Source organism: Nematolebias whitei, chromosome 18 (genome assembly GCF_014905685.2).
Source record: "Nematolebias whitei isolate Nwh7 chromosome 18, NemWhi1, whole genome shotgun sequence".
NCBI lineage: Eukaryota > Metazoa > Chordata > Actinopteri > Cyprinodontiformes > Rivulidae > Nematolebias > Nematolebias whitei.
The window spans coordinates 26,701,209-26,719,641 of record NC_056515.1 but is presented as its reverse complement, the minus strand read 5'-3'; the positions used below and the strand labels follow the sequence as shown (position 1 = coordinate 26,719,641).

The 18,433-nt window shown below is 39.0% G+C and overlaps 1 protein-coding gene across 1 annotated transcript in view; it reads left to right on the top strand.

Moving 5' to 3' along the window:
• Positions 1-18,433, top strand: part of pappaa (pregnancy-associated plasma protein A, pappalysin 1a) — a 108,744-nt gene that overhangs the window by 30,486 nt on the left and 59,825 nt on the right. The window contains exons 3-7 of the mRNA XM_037692009.1: positions 3,510-3,514; positions 3,951-4,452; positions 12,183-12,311; positions 12,444-12,535; positions 14,562-14,758. Of these exons, the coding sequence (XP_037547937.1) occupies positions 3,510-3,514; positions 3,951-4,452; positions 12,183-12,311; positions 12,444-12,535; positions 14,562-14,758 (925 nt within the window). The remainder of the gene's footprint in view (positions 1-3,509; positions 3,515-3,950; positions 4,453-12,182; positions 12,312-12,443; positions 12,536-14,561; positions 14,759-18,433) is intronic.

Sequence of the window (18,433 nt, the reverse complement as noted above, 5' to 3'; positions counted from 1 at the left end):
CCCAGACATCTCTTTCCACAGCCACCTCTTCCAGCTCTTCTGGGATGATTCCAAGGTGTTTCCAGGCCAAATGAGAGACATTGTCTTTCCAGCGTGTCCTGGGTCTTCGCCGGGGTCTCTTCCCAGTCAGACATTCCCAAAACACCTCCCTAGGGAGGTGCCCAGGAAACATCCTTACCAGATTCCCAAATCCCCTCGACTGGCTCCTCTCGATGCGGAGGAGCAACGGTTCTACTCCGGGTCTCTCCCGGATAACTTAACTTCTCACCCTATCTCTAAGGGAGAGTCCAGCTACCCTGCGGAGAAAACTCATTTCAACTGCCTGTATCCATGATCTCATTTTTTTGGTCACTACCTAGAGTTTGTGACCATAGGTGAGGGTGGCAACGTAGACCAACTGATAAACTGGGAGCTTTGCTTTACAGCTCAGCTCCCTCTTCACCACATTGGACCAGCACAGAGTCTGCAATACTGCAGATGCTGCACCAATCCATCTGTCAATCTCATGCTCCATTCTTCCCTCACTCATGAACAAAACCCCAAGATACTTGAACTCCTCCAGTTGAAGCAGAACCTCCCCCTCGACCTGAAGAGAGCAATCCACCCTTTTCTGGTTGAGGACCATGGCCTCAGATTTGGAGGTGCTGATTCTCATCCCAGCCGTTTCACACTCGGCTGCGAACAGCTCCAGTGAGAGCTGAAGATCATGGCACAATGACGCCAAAAGGACCACGTCATCTGCAAAGAGCAGAGATGGAATCCTGAGGCCACTGAACCGGACTCCCTCCGCCCCCTGACTGAACCAATAAATTCTCTCTATAATAGTTATGAACAGAATAGGTGACAATGGGCAGCCCTGCCCTAATTTACCATATTATTTAAAGAAAAACAAATATAGATTTATTTGTTTTGGTTGGTTGATTGACTTTATGTCCTTCTTCTTTACTTTTAACTGAATATGCATTAGATTACTGTGTGATAATCTAGCTCTCAAAAGCAAATATTGGTCAAATAAATAGAAACTGTGTTTTTTTATTTAATTCCAAGTCATTTTCAACATAATCATTTTATGTAGATATTGGGATAATGCTTTAATCACTGTGTCAAGATGTGAATTTCCAAGCAGTAGTTCATTTTACTCCTATGAAATGCATCTGAGTGTCTGCAAAGTGTCTCCTTGTTTGTCTGCATGTCAAGGCTAAAGGTTGGAGGGAATTGATGTCAGCCTTTTAAGTGAATAAATGTGTAACACTGTGTGGCAATAAGTCCTAGTCAGTAAAAGCCAGATCCAGATAATACTTCTTAGAAAGCATAAAGGGAGCATGCTTGGGTGAATCCACGTTTGTTTATCCATTGCTTTCTCAGGACTGGATAATAAGACAGTTAGCAAACTCCAGTAGCTATTAAGGACTTTTGTTTCATCATATTATCAGTTTGTTTTAATAGATTTTCATCAACGAGAGCTTTTCTCAATAAGTTGTAATCAGCACTTGTACCCAGCATGCTTAGGTACTAAAAAAAGGTCTTCTGGATTAAAATAAATCTATGATCAAAAATCTGCTTTGCAGTAAAACCTGTCAAAGAATAGTCTGATTTTTAGATAACTTTTAATACAAAGATTTCAGTGATTTATTTAAAGTCAAGGACATAGATTAGTTTAATTAAAGTTGTCTCCAACACATCTGTTGTCACTTATGCCTAATACATTTTTGATTGTCTGTTTGATTAAACCAAATCAGATCTTTCATTTGGTCTTCCTGGCAATAACTCCTAGATGGTCCAAAACAACCTAGAAATCCATGATAGTTATTTAAAGGTCATTCATGGTTGTTGTTAACATACTTTTTCCAGTCAGTTTAATTAAATTCAATTCACTTTATTTATATAGCGACAAGTCACAACAGAAGTCATCTCAGGGCACTGAAAGGCAACTGGAAGTTGGTTCCACAAGAGAGGAGCCTGATAAATGAAAGCTCTTCCTCCCATTCTGCTTTTGGAAACTGTAGGAACCGCAAGTAAGCCTGCAGTCTGAGAGTGAAGTGCTCAGTTAAGAAAATTTGGAACAATAAGATCTGTAATATAAGATGGAGCTAGGTTGTTGAGGGCTTTGTAGGTTAGAAGTAAGATTTTGAATACTATTCTGTGTTTGACAGGGAGTCAATGGAGAGAAGCTAAAACTGGAGAAACATGGTCTCTCTTCAGTCAGAATGGTTCTTATAAATCTTAGGTCTGCATGGTTCTTTTATCTTGAAACCATTTCCTGTTTTTATGTTGTTTTACTTTCAGATGCTCCCTTCTGCAGGGGTTGTCACAGTGATTAAAGTCACATGAAATATTTAGTAATTGTTTTACACCGGATGCCCTTCTTGTTGCTACCTGGGCTTGAACCTGCAGCTTCAAGAAAACAAGACTGTTGCACTTAGTTACTGTTCCTGTTTCTGTAGCGATGCCACAAAATATTTTAGATTTTAGTTTACATTTATTTTAGATACAGCTGTAAATAGGTGGCTAAAATGTTGTGATCCTGAGGACTTGAAACGTTTTTCATAGTCAGTTTATATGACTGGTTGCAGCGTTATCAACATCCAGGTGTATTTTAGCTATACATCACTGTGGTTTTGATCCCCTGCTATCATGGATTAGATTGTCAATCACAGGTACACTTTTGCTTGGATGTAATAGAATTTATTTTGCTTTAGGTTACACACATGGGTGACACCTTTACTCCGTCTCCGCTTAAATCTTCAATAACATTAGCTGCAGCGCCAAAGCAAGAGGGCAGCCCATCATAACAGCTGACATTACAAAATATTTTCAGTGGCTACAGCTTCTTTCTCTGCAACCCTAATGAAAATATACTCAGAAAGTCAGGACTACATGAGCGGAGCGCGGCCAAGCTCTTGGAGTACCTTAGTTCTTTCTCTTCCAGCCTCCCCCACTTTTTCTATCTCTTCTCTTCTCCATCAACTCATTCTTTTTTTCTTTTCTTTTTTTTTAAATCACCTTCACTCTGGCCACACACACATACACACACATACAGTACAATAATAAATGTGTTGAGATAATGTGGCTTGGAATCCATATTCAATCCTCACTTGATTAAACATTGGAATTTTGCATGGTGCCCAGAAATGAGGTTAGCAAATGGCTTTGTTGGTTGCCAGCTTGGAATTGCACTAAAGGAAATCGAGGGAGAACATAGTGTCTGCCGCTTGCTGGCTTCAAAAAGGGCTTGATGAATGTTAGTGTACGTCACTTGGGATAATGCGCATTAGCTGTGTGTGGACTCCAAATATGGCAGGAGTGTGACTGTTTGAGGTTGTAATGACTGCGCTGAAGTGAGAACCCTGTGCAGGGCCCCTCTCAGAAGCTACACACCTCAGCTCTGCCTTTCCTCTGCAGATGGACTCACAATGAACTCTTAGTTTCACCTCAACCTTGATGTTGCAAGACCTGCAAAAACACCAAAAACATGACTGGTGTAAAATTCTGTCTCTGTCATCATCCAGCTATGGTATTAATGTGAAAAGTTAGATAAAGAAAATGTTACTTGTTTAGAGGGAAATTACAGATTCATCACAAAAAAAAAAAAAAATCCATTGATTTGCATTATTATTTGATTTTAAGTGAAAAACATTGTTGTTCCATCCTTCCTTCCATCCATCCATCCATCCATCCATCCATCCATCCATCCATCCATCCATCCATCCATTATCTTTACCCGCTTCTTCCATTTTGGGTCACGGGGGTCGCCGGTGTCCATGTCCAACAATCACTGTGCGAAGGGCAGGGTACACCCTGGACAGGTTGCAAGTCCATCACAGGGCCACACATTGTTGTTCAATACCAATTTTTATTTTTTTTTTTTGATTGGCCAATTAATATGATAATGTTGGATCTTTTTTTAAAGCCTGTATGTTGTTTACATGTCTTTTTAACTTGTCCCATAGGCCCTCCAGATGTGGAGCAACCATGTGAACCCAGTGTGCGCACGTGGAGTCCCAACGCAGGGACTGAGCAAGGTCTTGTTGGTCTGTCAGAGTGCCCTCCCAACGGCTGCATGCTTCAGCTAAAGTTCTTGCAACCGGTGGTACCTGATTCCCTGACTGTGTGGGTCACATTTTTCAGTCCTGAGGAAACAGCGTTGCCTGCAATTCATGACATCTTGCTGCTGACTGTCAATGGGAACAACATTTCACTGGGCCCCAGTAATGTTTTTTGTGATACTCCATTGACTTTGAAACTGGACATAGTAGAAAAGGTTAATGGAGTACAAATTTACACCATGGAGCAACACCTGGAGATTGATGCCACTCTATTAGCATCCAAGCCAGACTGCATGCTTTGCAGGCACTGCCAGCCGCTACGATATCGCCTGCTGCGCCAACCAGCCTTCAGCCATTCACCACATGGCCTGATGTTAAATGAGCCTACTCGTCAATTTACAGACAGGTGAGTCAGTTCTAATGAACAATGTCAACACTTTTAGACTTTTATTAAGATTTAAACATTTTAGTTAGTTAAGTTAGAACAGCAGTTTTGTTTTTTAACTTAAAATTGCTGATTGCTTAGTTTCCTGCTTTCCTGTGAGGCAAGACCATTATTATTTTTTTGAGCTGTCAGTAAAAGGTCTTTATTTTTCTGTGGAAAATATCCGCTAAAATATGCTCATGTTATACCAGAAATCCCTATTAAAACTTGCTGGAACACTTGCAAGTCACTGCTGTTTCTGCAGTTTTAAATCTGTTTTCCAAACATTTATTTCCTAAGTCACAGGTCAATTGTTGCCCACATTTTTTGTTTCCTATGTTCCATGAAGCAAGGGCAAACAGATGACTTGTTGAAGGTATTATCTGCACACTGTGTTGAGAAACTACTGCTGTTTTTCCCAGAATGTGCTGACTTGATCAAAATTGTGCTCTACATGGCACTGTTGCGTCTCTCTATCGTGCCATCAGTGGGATTCGCATGAGAGGGAAAGTACTAGATAAGAGGCAAAAGGGTGGGTGTGCATGTTATCCAGGATGAAGTGATGACATCTAAGTTCCATAATGTGTCTGCGCACAACTTCCTGGTTAAATGGAAGGATCTGTGGAAGGGTGCCTACCGTATGGGATGTATTTATTTGGAGGTTTTGGCACACTTCACTGGCTGTTGATGTACTGTACGTAGTTTTACTACTGTGGCACATTTCACTAGCTGTGGTTGCATTCCAGTGGTAGTAGTCAGTGGCAATGGCTGTATATTTTTTCTTATGAGACCATGTGAGATCTTGTCTGTTAGATTGTCAGAGAAGCTCAGTATGCAATACATGATAGCTTCAGTCATGAATTTTTCTTTTCACTCATACAACCAAAAAGAGTTGTATAATATTTTTAAATCGAAGTCATCAAGTTTATACGATTTGTTGTAAGTTGACTTCTTTAAGAATGCTTTGGGTCTGATCATTATGAACTATAATGTTTGGCTTCTGGATGCAGAACCAGGCAGCGGGCTGTGCCTATGTTCTGGGGTCTGTTTGCATGTCATGCCACTCCTTAAACTGACTGAGTAGGCTAAAAACAGGCTCCGTGTTATAGTACTACACTGTAACTGTTCAATAAATAAACATGTATTTATCAATAAAACTATAAGCGTAGCTGAGCCAAAACATCTCAACAATGTAATGATTTATTATGTTAATTCAAAAAGATTTATGAGCCTGTTACCATATTCTTTTTCAACAACAACAACAAAAACAAAAACAATAATAATAATAACTTTGGTTCAGCTGTTGAAAACTTTTTGACCACACAGGAAGTTACTTCTTTTTCTAAAATGTTTCCATGAGGTTAGATGAAGTGGTTGAGGGTTGGGGGGTGATTGACCTCTTGCTGTCAGCTCACTGGCCTTCATCTAAGCTGGGGCAAAAAATAAGAAGGATGGTTGACATCTTGGCTCCTTTGGCTCCATCAGTGAGTGGTGGTTTGTTTGGAATGGCTAACGGCTGGGAGGTCAGGGTGACAGAGTAAATTATGGTGGAGAGTGTGAAGCGTAAAGAGGAGACACAGGGTGGGAGGTTGTATCAGTAGGGGGTAAATTATTACTTGGCTTGGGAAGGGGATGGGGATGAATGGTAATGGGTGAGGAGACATGAGGGGGTCATGGAAGTATTAAGGAAGACCTCCCAAGCAAAAAAATAAATAAATACAATAAAAAATGCAAAAACTCTGTTGCAAAATTCCATGTTCCATGTTCCATGTTTGTATAACTGAGAACCTAGAAAAATGTTGCAACAAACATTTTGAGACAAGGCTGGACAATACTATGCATCTGGCTTCTCATTCTGTTCTGATGGGAAGATTATAGGAGAGATTATGCCTTACATTTATTTCTGAAACATTCTGTGGCCTGCATTCACAATGTTAGAAGAATGTTTGAGTTAGCTTCTCAAAGTGTGAGGCCATGGTTCTCAACCTGAAATAGGTGGAATGCCCCCTCTGGGTCAGGGGAGAGTGTTTGCCTCAGGTGGAGGAGTTCAAGTATCTGGGCCTCTTGTTCACGAGTGATGGTAGGATAGAGCGGGAGATTGATGGATGGATTGGGGCTTCATCGTCAGTAATGTGGGCATTTCTTCGGTCTATCTTGGTGAAGAAAAAGCTGAGTCAAAAGGCAAAGCTCTTGATTTACCAGTGAACAAGATTCCAGATTACAAGCTGCCAAAATGGCTTCCTTCGAAGGGTGGCCAGTAGCGTTAGCCTTAGATATAGGGTAAGGAACTCCATAATTTGGGGGCAGCTTGGAGTGGAGCCACTGCTCCTTTGCATGAAAAGAAGTCAGTTGAGGTGGTCCAGGCATCCATTGGTGCCAGAAGCATTTGTAGTGGGGTGGGGGGTCTGGGGGTCCTCACTCAGAAAATTTTGAATAAAGTAGATGTTATTTCCTGCATTCTGGTGTATTTTAACAGGTGGTTAAACATCTATGTTTACTTACATAAGTAAACACTTGATTCAATAACTATTTTAGAGTTAATGGCACAACAAGAAGTAGCCTGACCAACATCTTTTCTTGTGTGAGTAGAGCACACTCTGCTTCTCTCACACATTCTGGTCTGAATGACTATCGGCTACTAGCACTCACTCCGATAGTCGCCATGCTTCAAAAGACTGGTCACGACCCAAATCAAAACAACCATCAACATCAGCAAGAACCCTCACTAGTAGGCATATCGCAAGAATCAATCAACAGAGGATGCCATCTCCCCTGTAGTCCACACTGCTCTCACCTACCTGAAGCAGAAGGTCTCCTAGGTCTGTATGCTCTTTGTGGACTTCACGTCTGCCTTCAACACCATGATTCCCCAGACCCTGATGGACAAACTGCACACAATAATACTAAGCCCCTCCATATGCATCTGGGTCCTGGACTTCTTAACAAACAGACCACAGCCAGTGAGGATCCACCACTTCTCCTCCTCCACCATAACCTTCATAAATGGCTCCCCCCAGGGCTGTTTGTTGAGCCCCCTCCTGTTCACTCTGCTCACTCATGATTGCACACCCATCCAGGCTGTCATATTGTAACATTTGCAGATGATACAACGGTGGTTGGATGCATCACAAACAACGAGTCCAGCTACAGGCAGGAGGTGGAACACCTGGAGAGCTGTTTCAGGAAGAACAACCTTCACATCAATGTGAAAAAGATGAAGGAGATAGTCATGGCCTTCAGATGAATCAATCACTGATACAATTTAGCTTTTTTCAATAATGTAAATAATGTCTCCTCATGAAGCTGAGACTAAACAACCAAACTATGTTTAGCTGAAATTTTCAGTTACTTTGCAGAATTTCACTTCATTTTTAATGCATTTTAAATTTCATTGTCGTGTTTATTATTCCAATTATGTAACAGTACGTTGTAGATAGGTGAAAAATTTACCTCTAATGCACGACAGCGTGCCAAACCATTAAAGGGAGTTTAGCCATGTTTGTGGGTCTTGCAGGCTCAAAGAAAAGATTTTCCTCACGCTTATCTATTTTTCCCATCTGACGTGTTTCTGCCAAAAACATCAAGGAGCTGAAAAATGGAAACACATTTACATGCAAGCTCACAAGCCTTGTACACACATCTGTAAAGGTGGAATCACAAAGCGGATAAGCAGCACAGAAACGCACACGTGTTCCTCTTGCTCTTGGTAGCAGGCACACATGTTTGTAAATGCTTTAATGTGTAATCACCCTTTATTGTTTTTAGAAAGAAAAAACAACAAAAAAAACCAAAAACAATACAGTATCTTGGGCCAAATTTAAAAAGCGAGCCAAAGTAAAACTTTGTTTTACACATGAAATCTTAACAAGAAAATCTGCATTAACAGAAAAGAACAAGAGCTGCCTACCACGTGAGAAAATGACAGTGACTAAAGTAGTTATTTGTAAAATATCTTTTTAAAAGAACATTTTCATGTGATATATATTCAGTTTTAAATGAAAAGTGGTATCTTGTATTCATTTTGAATAGGGAATGAAAATAATCATGTAATTATTGTTTCTTTCGAGCGCTGTTTGCCGATGGCAGCACCTAACATGACCTGTTGTAGTTAGGTCGCAGGGGGAAACGAGCACAAATCTAATTGGGAACATGTTGAACGCCATGCTGAGCAGTTGTTATCTCACTGTATGGAACAGCCCTTTGACCCTTTAAACTGAAGTTTAAAACACATGTTCAATTTTATGCAAAATTTAGAAACTCTACATCCAAATATTGCAGTGCACAGAGCAGAGACACGTTGAACACCAAGGATACATGTAACCATCATTAACTACCAATGAAATGGGTGGCTGATTTATACTCATTGTACATGACTGAAACTAAAACTGATTTTATGAGACTGACGAGACTGTTTTGAGGCTCAAACAATTTTCTAAATGCAAAAAAACGGAGAACGTTTTCAAGATGTTGAAGACCTTGTTTGAGTTAAACAGCTACACAGTAATTGACAGCGAGATTTGCAAAATGACTTGCAAAATAAAACCAAGCTTAATTGTGAAATCAAACCTCAGCATTTTTGTTTTGACATTCACTCAAACAACTGCTCAGAGCCAGAGTTCAGATATTTTATAGGAGGATTTTAATGAAAGATGATGAACCATTATTACCCCACCTGTTGTACATAGCTCTCTGAAATGTTTCAAGGCATTAGTGGATTAATTAATTCAGTCAACCTTTATTCATACAGGTTACTTTCATTGCTGTCACCATAAAAAAAATCAAGAAAAAAAAATCAATGGATAATGCAAACTATTTATTGAGCCTTAACATTGCTGTCAATTTGACACGAGTTATTTGCACAAATTCTACAGTTATTTGATAGCCCAAATAGTGGGCCCAGCTGCTGGTTAGCATGTACTGCTCTACAAACACTCACTTAACAAAGCAGACAACCATCAGAAAAGCAAAATTTAACATTAATACCTTTGAAATGATTCACTGAAAGACTTGAAAGGCTGTAACCTGATGACATTCCCATGCAAGGGCTATTTAGGTGGAGCTGATCAAAAACTTTGTTTACCAATCAAATACCAAAATCATGCTTATTCTATGGCATGATAACCCAGATTTAACATAAGCAGAAGACCAAGCTAATCATTATCTGTTTCTATTGATGTTTTTGTATTCTGAATATGTACTGTGTCAAAAGATAAATACTCAAGTTTATGATGAGGTCAGGCAGGAATCCCCGTGGCCTATGATGTTTGCAGATGACATTGTGATCTGTGGTGAGAGCAGGTAACGAGTGGAAGATAACTTGGAGAGATGTGGGTATGCACTTGAATGAAGAGGAATGAAAGTCTGTAAGACAGAGTACATGTGTGTGAATGAGAGGGAAGCTGGTGGAACAGTGAGGCTACAAGGAGCAGAGGTCTCAAAGGTGCAGGACTTCAAGTATTGGTGTCCACTGTCCAGGAAAATGGGGAATGTGGTAAAGAGGTGAAGAAGAGAGTCCAGGCAGGATGGAGTGGATAGAGAAAAGATTCAAGAGTAATTTGTGACAAAAGGGTGTCAGCAAAGGTCAAAGAAAAAGTTTACAAGACAGTGGTGAGACCAGCTATATTGTATGGTCTGGAGACAGTGGCATTGACAAAAAGATAGGAGAAAGAACTGGAAGTGGCAGAAATTAAGATGTTGAGGTTCTCCTTAGGAGTGACAAGGATGGATAAGATTAGGAATGAGATAATTAGAGGTGCAGCACAGGTTGAACAACTGGGAGATAAAGTTAGAGAGGCCAGACTGAGATGGTTTGGACCAGAGGAGGGACAGTGGTTATATTGGTAGAAGGATGTTAGAAATGCAGCTGCCAGGAAAAAGACAAAGTGGAAGGCCCAAGAGGAGATATATGGATGCAGTTAGAGAGAACATGGAGGTAGTTGGAGTGAGGACAGAGGATGCAGAGGACAGAGTGAGATGGAGGATGATGAATTCCTGTGGCGACCCCTGAAGAGGGAAAAGCCCAAAAAAGAAGATGATGAAGAAGAAGTGGTTGACGGTAGCTTAAAACTGGAACAGAAGACATTTGTTCTATCAATTTTATTCAGTCAAATCTCTTTGTTTAGAACTTTTAATATGTATTTTAAAAAGCAGAACCAACCATGTGTGTTGGCAAACACACTTGAAATTTATCATTTTAGGCTGTTCATGTGTGCAAGAGTTTTCCTCATGGCTCTGCAGGATAATAATTTTTCTTCCGAGTTTTTGTTTGAGCGATTTCTGGTTTACTTAGTCATTAGAAATCCAAAATTCCAACTGAGAGCTCATCAAAGTTTATAGCTTTCCCGAATATCACTCAAAAAAACTTCCTTGCTTTAACTGCTGACTTTGGCATGGGGGTATTGTGGAGCCAGAACAAGTTGGCCAGAGTGTTGGCTCCTGGTGTTGTCATGGCGTTCACAGGAGATTAAACAGCAGGATTGGGAATAGTAGTTTAAACTAATGTGCTTTTGTTAAAGTCTGAAGGCAACCGTTATGTGACTGTGTGCTTTCTATTGTTAGTATGTTAGGGTGTGTACAGGCTGCCGTCATTAGTGCAAAGTGTTGCAATATGTAAACATTTATACGCAAAATGCACTGCTACTCATTTGAACCATGTAATATGTTGTGCCATTTTTTAGCTGGAGTAAGGTCATTGCAGTGGAAATTCCTATATCATCAATGACACTTGATAGTTCACATAAAATAATGTGATTTATGCCTTCACAAAAGTGTAATCATTAAGCAATTCTAAACTGTACAGTTCAAGAAAAAACAAAAAACATGAGAAAAGCAGGCGGTAAAACATAACACAGCCTGGATCTTATTGGGTATGGACCAGTTCCAGGCTGTGTTAGCTATTGCTACCAAACAGTAGCAAACAGTATTTATTTTATAATTTATCATTGAGAGCATTTTTTAAACATTCTTTCTTTACACAGAAAGTCAGTTTTCTTTGAATTCTTCCAAAGTTACACAGATGTACACATATTTTTATAAAGATTTAATCTCCAATCAGAACTTTAAGCATATTGAGCGAGTTATTTTGAAAATGTCATTTTTACCCCAATAAGTTATCATATTAATGCATATTATAACACAGATACTAAACAAATCTTTGAGAAACAAAAACAAGGTTTATAAGAAATCGTAATCCTTAACAAATATCCAAAACCGTAAACCAGAAATGTAAACTATAAAAAAGAACGTCTCAGAGAAATTACGACATTTTTGTTTGTTTGGGTTGAACTTTTTATTTGGTTTGATTTCACAATAGTTTTACAATTTTAAATTTCAGTTTTAAACCTGTAACTGGCCTCAGCTTCATAGTGATAATTACCTGAAACAGAAGACTTAAGCTAAATTGAAAATACCCAATTATGAGACTGACTGTTAACCTATAGAAATATTTCCCAATAAAACATAACAAGAATCCGGTGATTTTAAAGTGAATAAAGGCAAAAAAACAAACATTTGGTGGACAGTTGTATAACTAAATATATAGCTTTTTAAATGAGCCAGCAGGAAGTTTAGAACAAACAAAACGCAACAAAGCCATCAATCTGTTCCCCACAGAGCTTGGTTTAGTGTTTTTTATTTTCACCAGTGCAGTATTTCTATGTGTGAAATTACACATACAAATAATCTTACTGTGATTTTTGCCATTTTCTGTGTAGGGATGTTGTGCCGCATGTTGTGTACACCTACCAGATCCAAACTATCTCCAGTCGGAGTGAGAGTGAGCCCTCTCCACCGCTGGTGCATGAACTCGGGGCGCCCTACTGTGGAGATGGACACATCCAAAGGTAATAGGATGTGTAAAGCACGTTTACAAATGCAAAAATACGTGGATTTAAACATGTTTTTGGTGTGCTTAATTTGGTATTGGAGTTTCTTAGTGCATGTGTTTATGTTCTACTGTTTCTTGCCTGTTTTAGTTCCAGAGGAGAGGAATGCGATGATATGAACTTCATGAATGGGGATGGTTGTTCAAGTCAGTGCAAGAAAGAATCCTTCTTCAACTGTGTTGGTAAGTCATAAAGACAAATCTGCTGTCAGAGTTCGTATATCATGTAAGCGATTGCTGTTTCTTGTCTGCTGTAAGGAGGAATATTACAAATTATTTGGAGAGCCAGTTTATCTGCCGTGCATCTATGAGTAACACCCTGTATTTAACCTTTGACTTCCTAAAATGTTCTGGTCCACTTCCATCAAAGAAAAGATTTTTTCGCCTACCAGAAGCAACGACAGAATGAGAAAACCTTGTCCTTTCCCCTCATTTTTATGGGTCAGGTTTTCATATACTAAAAAAAAAAGTATTTGTGACAATAGTAGTATTGATTTATAAGGATGAACCAATTGTTTTTTTTTTGCATAACGATTGTGATCGGGATGCAAGTCTCATAGTGTAAGTTTTTCCACCAACTGCGATGCGATACACTTGGCTGCGTGGAAGTGAGTCCAACTTTTTTAAACAGCAACAGACTGATACAGCTAAAGCTTGGAGCAGAAAACAGACACTTTAACGACAGAAGGTTAAGTTGATCTATCTGTATACGTGTGAGAGAGAGTGGCTGCTTGTTAAGGCGCTGCACAGTGAAAGAAAACGCTGGATGGAGATTTGACACTAAGTAAACAGCTCCAAGGTGCTACCATGGGATGAGCTTCAACAGCCTATTCACAGTAGAGCTGATTTATATCTGAAGCTGATGAAACTCAGAAGTTACAGTCTCATTGGTTATTTCTCAAACGGGCTCATTCCCATCTAAATATGTAGACAGAGTCTAGACTGGTAAATGCTTTTTATATTTAAGTTAAACTTAAAAAAAATCTGCATCACTTAAGTGACATCCAAACAAGATTAAAAGCAAAACTCAAGTGACCGTTTTCAAATTAGATTTGAGTCTTTCCCCACGCAAATAGTTTGTCAGTTCTTGCTAAACTAAACTAAACTCATGCTCACTGGAGGTAGTTTTTGTTATCTTTCTATAATTTTATCTCTTTCGCCTCCTAACGTTTTGCTGCCTCCAACCGCTGCTCTTCTTGTTTGCGGTTACATTCCCACTCTTCCGTTATCTGTTTATTCTATCCTTGTCCAAATTCAGATAATACAGTACATCAATGCACCTTTTAGTGTTGTCTCATCCTCTCACGCCTCCTCTCTCTTTAGCTCACGCTCTACCCTCTGTTCTCGCACCTTTCACTAAACACTGTTTGAACTTCCTCTTGTCTCACTCTCACTTCTCTCCCGACTTGTTTGCCTCTGTTCCTGCTTAGTGAGTGGCAGGAGGCTTTTCTATATGCCCCCCTTGGTAGCCCCTCGTTTCACCGTTGCCAGAGCACAGAACTGACTTGAGCTTTTGGCCGTGTTGGGGATGGCTGGAATTTCAAGGAGGAGGCCCCGGCCAACTTGGCACAGAATGCCGCCTTTCCCCCTAACTGGAACCCCACCGGCTGACGCTGCTTTAGCTGAGACCAATGAGGCCCAGGCAACCTTCCTGCTCAGCTCCCTTCTCCTCCAGTACATAAGCTTTCAGTTCCAGACCTTAACTCTGGGTGGGATGTCTGGAAAAATACTTCTCTATCTCTTTTTTACTCCTTGACTTTGTCCGTCCCCTTCCTTTCCCTCTCCGCCTCTCTGTATTTGTATTCAGTCATGCTAACATTTAACCATGCTCTCTTTTACAGTCGTTTCGCTAATTCCCTTACATTCCCGCTTCTATATTCAGCTACACCTTTAGCATCCTCCCCCGTCTTTCACTGGTCCACTTGCGCTGTACTGCAATAAAACCAAGATTAGAAAACTTGGATAAATCCAAAAACAGATGACAAAGTGAGAGATTAAAAAAAAAGTTTGGTGTATGTCAAATCACATCTGCCAGCCAAATAAAAAGTTGGATGGCGGTGCATATTTTTTCCATTCATTCAACCTTTCTTTATACAGGTTAGTCTCATTGAGCCTCGAGGACTCATTTACTAGAGAGACATGTTTTGTATCACAAAATGTAAATTGTTGCTTCACTATTTCAGTGTTTCTTTGCATTTTTTCACTGCAGAGGAGCCGAGTAGATGTTACTACTATGACGGTGATGGGGTGTGTGAAGACTTTGAGCGAGAAACGGGTGTAAGAGACTGTGGTCTCTACACACCCAGTGGGTATTTGGACCAGTGGGCTTCCTCTGTTGAAGTTTCCCATGAAGAAAGGCCCTACTGCTCTGGTGAAGTGGCTGCTGGGTATCCTGCTGTCACCAAGGTCAGTCCTTTAAGTCTATTTTGATGATACCTGTGATAGTTCAGAACAATTCCGGGGTTCATTTCAGTGTTACTCAATGGTATAGCTCTGTTTTTTACAAATCACGTTTTGAACAAATAAAGTGCTTTACAAAAAAGTGAACATTCTTATAACAAAAGCACATGAAGCATGATAAAGGACAATTATTAGTTTTCAAGCATTAGTTATTATTATTATTATGCATTCATTTTTGCCAGTTAAATAAGTTGCCTCTTTTCCTGTTAGATAACTTTTTTTTTTTAATTTGTTGATCTGAAGATTTTATTTATTTCTTTATTTTACATTGATTTGAAAAATGTCACTATACTGCTGGACATTTGAGCTTCCATTTGTGGTCTGTATCACACTGATTCACACATTACTTCTCACGATAACATTTGCCTATTTACCGACTCACTTTACACACACGTACTTGCACATATACACAAGCATATCTACGCTTTCATCACTCCACATCTATACATTGAACATATTAGTTTCTTGGAAAGTTAAAAGAGGATATCTTTTCTGGGAATTCTTTAAAGCAGCTTTATGTGATTCTCAGCGGAAGAAAAAAAAAAAATCCATTGTTTATTTTATATTGTCTCTCAGCAGCCCACTGTTAATCCTTTGTCTGAAATGAAACCCTTTTGCTCCTGTCTTTCAAAGTTCCTCTCTCCTTTCTTTGTGGCTTTGTGGAAAGATGCTTGTGATGAAAATTCTTAAAACAAAACAAAAAGCTAACGTATAAAGTAACATCATTTTTCATTCTTGACTGGAAAACTCAACTACTCTTTTTTTTTTCCCCTTTAATTTTCAAGCTAAAATTCAATTTAAAATATGACAGTGGTCAGCAAGAATGACCACAGCACAAAAAACTATAGTGGGACATTTGTTTGGTAAAAAAAAAGGTGCATTTTAAGAGGAATACCTAGAGAGATGGCTACCTCTAGTACTGAATTCAGAATTTAAAATTCTCACTCTCAACTAAGATATCTTAGAAATAATAAAGACCCTAAACTTATTTTTGGCAGGTAAACAGGAAATAATGTGCCTAATGCCTGTGATGATGTTCAATAAGAGATTCAGATTTTTATTGGTCACCAACACTTGCTGTGTTCGTATTGGTGTAACATTGCTTTATTTAGTGTTCATGCGTGCTCATCTGCTCACACAGACTCATGTTCATGTTTGTGCTGATGTTCAACGTAATATTTTTATGCAATTAGTGCTTAGTTTATTTTTAGTTGACGTTTTTCTTAGTTCATATCTTAGATGTTATCATTGTTTTCTCTTTTACATTTCATTGTTGGATGTAACTGGGACCCTGTGTACATAATTTCACTCCACCACATGTACCACATGAGGTGCGAATGACGATAAAGAATCTCTGACTGATTCTGACTGAAAAGGCTTGTGGTCAGTGTTTTCATTTCTTTCCTTTTTTTCCTGTAAATATTCAGAGAATATGGCAAACAGTTAAGCAGTTTAGGCAATTCAGCAATTGTGACCAAGTTTAAAGCACCTTAGCATGTATGTAATACTGTACAATTTAATTTGTAATTTGCTCACTCACCTCAAAACTTTTCTCAACCATTAAATGGACAGATTAAATTTTTTAAAGGAGAGGGGAAGGGACATCTGAGATTGCCATCATTGTATGTTTCCACACAATGGCAAAATTAGTTCTCTGCATTTAACCCATCACACCTGAGATATACCCAGGTGGAGCAGTGGGCAGCTATGCAAGTGCCCGGGGAGCAATTAGAGATTAGGTGTCTTGCTCAGAGACACCACAACATGTGGGAATGGCTGGGAGTTGAACCACAACCTTCTGGTCCCTAGTCGGCTGTCCTACCTCTACCCCATCTCGGCCTATAAAGTGAGTTTGTGTGGAGTAGTGATGAGCAGTCAATATCCTGTCTACTATACATAATGTTCAGAATGGGGGGAGTGGAGCTAACCGCCACTCACAGATTAGCCCAGTCATTATCAAATTATATATATATATATATATATATATATATATATATATATATATATATGTGTGTGTATAAAATTTTCCAAGGATTTGAACAATAAATTACTTATTTTTTATGCACTGCAATATTTCTACAAGATAATAATTTAGACTGAAAAGTGTCCTTGTGGGAACCATTACAGTATATGTTTGGAACCTGGTTCATAGTCATTTGCTTCAAGTTTTATGTTTTTGATGTGTTGCAAAATACTGCATACAATTCAATTCAATTCAGTTTATTTATATAGCACCAAGTTACAAAAGAAGTCATCACAAGGCACTGTACAAAAGCATTCACATACATTATAAAAGTCAATTAGTCAAAGTTATCTATCTAAAGAAGCCAGCAGGTTGCATTGAATCTTCACTTCCTCACAGTTTTCCATCCTTAGCAAGCACAAAGACAACAGTGGAAAGGAAAAACTATTTTAACAGGAAGAAACTTCCAACAGAACCAGGCTCAGGACGAGCGCCCATCTGCTTCGACCAGCTGGGGTTTGAGGGGACAGGAAAGAGAAACAAATAAACACAGAATGACAGGTCCAGGTGTACTTTCTATTGAGAGAAAAAAAAACATGTTAAGGATAGAAATAATCACAAATACAAACAGATGGAGCAGATTAAGTAAAGACAGCAGCAGCGTGAGGAATATGGTCAGTTTGTTCTCCAGCAATCTAAGCTTATAGCAGCAAAACTAAAGGATAGCTCAGGAAACCTGAGCCAACCCTAACTATAGGATTTATCAAAAAAATTAAAGACTCAACTCTAATCTTAAAAGTAGACAAAGTGTCAGCCTCACAGACAGAAACTGGAAGTTGATTCCACAAGAGAGGTGTCTGATAACTGAAAGCTCTATCTCCCATTCTGTTTTTGGAAACTCTAGGAACCACAAGTAAACCTGCAGTCTCCGAGGAAAGTGCTCTGTTAGGACAGTAGATAAAATAAAATAAAACAAACAATAAAATCTGTAATATAAGATGAGTTAGAATTATATTCTGAACTTGACAAGAACACAATGGAGAGAAGGTAAAACTGGAAAATATGATCTCTCCTATAAGTATCCATAACAATCTAGCAGCAGCATTATGGATCAACTGAACACTTTAAAAAAATGTCTTTGGACACCCAGATAACAAACCTTCACAATACTCCAGCCTAGACATCATAAATGCATGGACCAGTTTTTCTGCATATTTTTTGGACAAGATGTTTCTAATTTTATTGATATTACGCAGGTGGAGAAAAGTGATTCTGGTAACATTTTTAATGTTGGAGTTAAGACATATCCTGATCCAAAATAACACTACTGTATTTTTCATTAGAACTGAACGCCAAATTAATCGCATCCAAAGGAAGTGACAAATTGCAAAATTTATTCCTAAGACGCTTAAGTCCAAAAACCACAACCTCTGTCTTGTCTGAGTTTAAAAACAGAACATTTAGGGTCATTCAGGGTTTTATGTCTTCAAGACATGCTTTTAATCTAAGGAACTGATTAGATTAATTGGATTTCATGGATAAGTATAACTGAGTATAGTCATCATAACAATGAAAGCTTATCCCATCCTGTTTAATAACTTCACCTAAAGTAAAGAGTATTGGTTGAAGCACTGAACGCTGAGGAACTCCATGGCTAA